This window comes from Girardinichthys multiradiatus, chromosome 6 (genome assembly GCF_021462225.1).
Source record: "Girardinichthys multiradiatus isolate DD_20200921_A chromosome 6, DD_fGirMul_XY1, whole genome shotgun sequence".
Lineage (NCBI taxonomy): Eukaryota > Metazoa > Chordata > Actinopteri > Cyprinodontiformes > Goodeidae > Girardinichthys > Girardinichthys multiradiatus.
Window position 1 is genome coordinate 18,609,254 of NC_061799.1, and position 3,496 is coordinate 18,612,749.

A 3,496-nucleotide genomic window follows, 5' to 3' on the forward strand; every position below is an offset into this window, starting at 1 on the left:
GAAAAGATTCACTTTCTCTCATTACAAGTGTATTGCACAAAAGGAATCTTATAATGGGTGCAGACACATTTTTAAACTTCTCAATGTTACAGTGAACACCACTGAGATCATTGTCTGGAAGTGAAAAGTACATAACTTTATCTTCAACCAGCCACTACCAGGTGCTTCATGCAAGATTTCAGTTCAGAGCAGAAAAAAACATAATCAGAAAAGTTTTCAAAGAGCCAAGGAGCATTCACAGAAAGCTTAGGAAAGACCTGGAATGAACAGATATAATTTTGCCAAGATTAAATCATGCAGGTAACCACAATGTCACTGCACAAGACTCCAGTACAGAAGAAAAAACATGTTGAAACCGGCTTAAAGTTGGCTGTAGACTATTTGAACCAGTCAATGAAATACTGACAGGATATAGTATGGCCCAAACTGAACTCTTTGGAGGTCACTGCAAGCAAAATATTTAGAGAAGGGATGTATCTTCATATCACCTCAAAAACAAGATACCAAATTACAAGTTTGAAGGTGGGAATATCATGGTGCAGAGTTGTTATTCAGCATGTGTGGTATTGGAAAATTTCAATAAAGGATAAGATGAGAAATTAACTCTGACGACATGTTCTTGACAGACATTTTATGATGAAATTAAGATCGAATTTTCAGAAATCAAACCCAAGTAATGCATATGATTTTCCATTGACATCTTTCCAATTTTTCTTCATACAGGAGACATCATGAATTTCACTATAACTTTTTTTTTTAAGTTAAAGATGAAGATGAGGACTCAAACAGTGTTTAACATAATAAATATAACAAATATATTTGACCTGTTGAAAAAAACAATTGTGCAAAAGCAAAATAGCTTGAATCAGTAAAACTTACCAAATCAAATTATTGTAGTTTGATACAATTAAAAATAAAATAGGAGAATTTAAACAAAATGTCAAAATAAAAACTCACAAAAGAAAAACCTTTTATGCGTTTTTTTATTTGTGTAAAATGATTAGCATGTTTAAGTACATAATGATGTATTGGTAGACATTTAATAATATTTTCTAAGTTGTGAAAAATGTTACTATTTTAAAGCTATTTTTAGTTTTCACTCTCTCACATTACCTCTTAAATCTGTCAATAAATCAACATGACTAAGCCATTAGGATTAAAAGCAAGTACAGTTTAAATTAAAAGATGTGTTCTGATGAGGCTGATTTGTGAAATTAAAAGTATCTTTTGAAAATAACAACCTTTACGCAGGTTTGCTTTGTTTAAGAAATGTGTTCTGACCGGCAGAGCGGCACTCAGAGTTGTTGTCAAAGTGCCAAGAAGAAGCCCAACAGATTTACGTTCACAAGTGGAGGTTTCACTATAATGCTCCGCTTGTTATATATATATTTATTAAAACGTTATTAGAAATTGCTTTAGGATTATTTTGAATGCAATGGACACGGAGACGGAAATGAAAGGATAAAAAAGAACAGAAAGGGAGAGAGGTGGGGCAAGAAGTTAAAAGGGAGAGGAGAAAAGAGTAAAGGAAAGAAAGAAGGATAAAGAGAATACAAGATGACACCCTAGAAGTCTGCTTCTATATAAGTCTGTGTGGTATTAATCTACATGTGTTTTGCTTAGTGAATTGAGTTGCTAAAAAAATGAACTTTTTCATAATATTCTAATTTATTGAATGTGACGAAATTAAAGGTAATAGCAGTTAATAACAAGTTACATTCTTGTAAATATTTGATTACAGAAGATTAAAATCTCCAAACTCTCTTGTTACAAATTATCACTTCAAAAACATTTTCTTTCTTTGTAAATCAGTACTTCATCATTTCGGAAGGATTCTGATTTACTGTTAAAAGATCCACTTCCATCACGGATGGGAAGGTTTTCAGGTTTTCTCTTTACAGTTTTTTGACCTCCGGTGTTCTTGGACTTAAAAAAATTTTAATCAAAATATTCCTACAATTTAATCTTCTTCTGCCTCAGTGATCTGAGAGTTTGCTTCACCCACTCATCCTCCGGATTCGCACAGACTCTTTGGTTACTGGTGGTGTAGAAACTATGAGAGAAACATTATAAAACACACATTAGAAACATCAGACTTTATTGTGCATGACTAACCCATTGGATTAACAATATAAAGCTATTTTCTGAACAAAACTACACATGTTTTTTATAACTTAATCTGATAGAATACAGTGACGGGAACACATTTTGCAGAATTCAAAAAACATTTTGTTGGAAAACACTGGAAATATGATTTATTTATTCGGTATAGCTTTCACTCTGTAAAAAAACTGCCTCTTGCAGTAAAAATATGAATGCTTTTCATCCCAATTATGTTAGATCCCGGCTAAATTTTTACTTCATTGGCGTAAAATGTATTTGGAGGTCAAAATTAAATTGTTACTTTTTAACCCAAAGTTTGTGTTTTTAGATCTGCTCACCTTTTAGAGAATTTTAAAATCACATTGTGTTGTGTTTATAAATATTGCCATTTGTTAAAAACATTATTTATAAATAATGTTAAAACCTGATCTTGCAACAGCAGTAAATTAGTACCGTTATTTACCAGCAATCATACGAATGCAGACAGAGTAAAGGTTCATGGAGGGGAGCCTTACATGATGGCGTTGATGCGGCAAAATTCCAGAGTGATTTGCTCCTGGTAGCCTTTGATATGCTCCAAGACGACTACTTTATTGCTGTATCTTGTACAGCAGTTTCTGATGCGAAAACCTACAGATCAAAAAGTCACACACAAAGAAATCAACATAATGGCTGATTCACGGCCTGTAGAGTGCAATTCAGTCTTAAGTGATCAGTTAAATTTGATGAAATAAACTTACCAACAGCCTGGCCTGGGCTCAGTATTCCCACTATGAAGAAGAGGGTGATGGGGATAATCATGATGCTTCTGGGAGCCATGATGAGAACCCAGCAGAGAAGAAAGTAAACATACAACAGCGTTGTGTATTTATAGGTCCAAGACTGAGGACAGGAAACCCAGCATTGCGTCATAGAAGTCAAAACTCAAGATCTTGTGTTGTGATTAGAAGACTGAATACCACAACAGCAACACGTGGCATGTAAGCATGCATGTTTCACCATCATTATATAAGCTTTCCATAGAAAAATGGCACATAGAAGCTTCTTGGGTTCTCATCTCTAATAAAATTTTCTAGGCTCATTGTGTTCCTTTTTTAGTAGCATTAATTTAACATTTTCAGATCTTTTAGATTAAAACTGGATAGAATTATTCATGCATCTATTTTGCACCTTACGCAATTGCCTGTTGGGTTTTTATCTTAATCTGGTTCTGAGAAATTTGGTGAGAGCCACTACCACATCCTGACCCTCACAAGCTTCAATAGAAATAAAATTATTCTTTTGTTTATAGAAACAATAATCTTGAGATTGTATTGTGTTATACAGGATATGTCTTGTGAAATTAAGGTCTACCTTCAGCCTGACCTATTTGGTCTACAAGAGGCTTTGCCTG

The 3,496-nt window shown here is 33.6% G+C and overlaps 1 protein-coding gene across 1 annotated transcript; it reads right to left on the reverse strand.

Moving 5' to 3' along the window:
• Nucleotides 1-965: 965 nt before the first annotated feature.
• Nucleotides 966-2,962, reverse strand: LOC124870431 (C-C motif chemokine 20-like). The gene is made up of 3 exons (XM_047369105.1): nt 2,844-2,962; nt 2,619-2,733; nt 966-2,053 (listed from the first exon to the last, which is right to left on the reverse strand). The coding sequence occupies exons 1-3, from the start codon at nt 2,920-2,922 to the stop codon at nt 1,954-1,956; spliced, it is 294 nt and encodes a 97-aa protein (XP_047225061.1). The 5' UTR covers nt 2,923-2,962; the 3' UTR covers nt 966-1,953.
• Nucleotides 2,963-3,496: the final 534 nt, after the last annotated feature.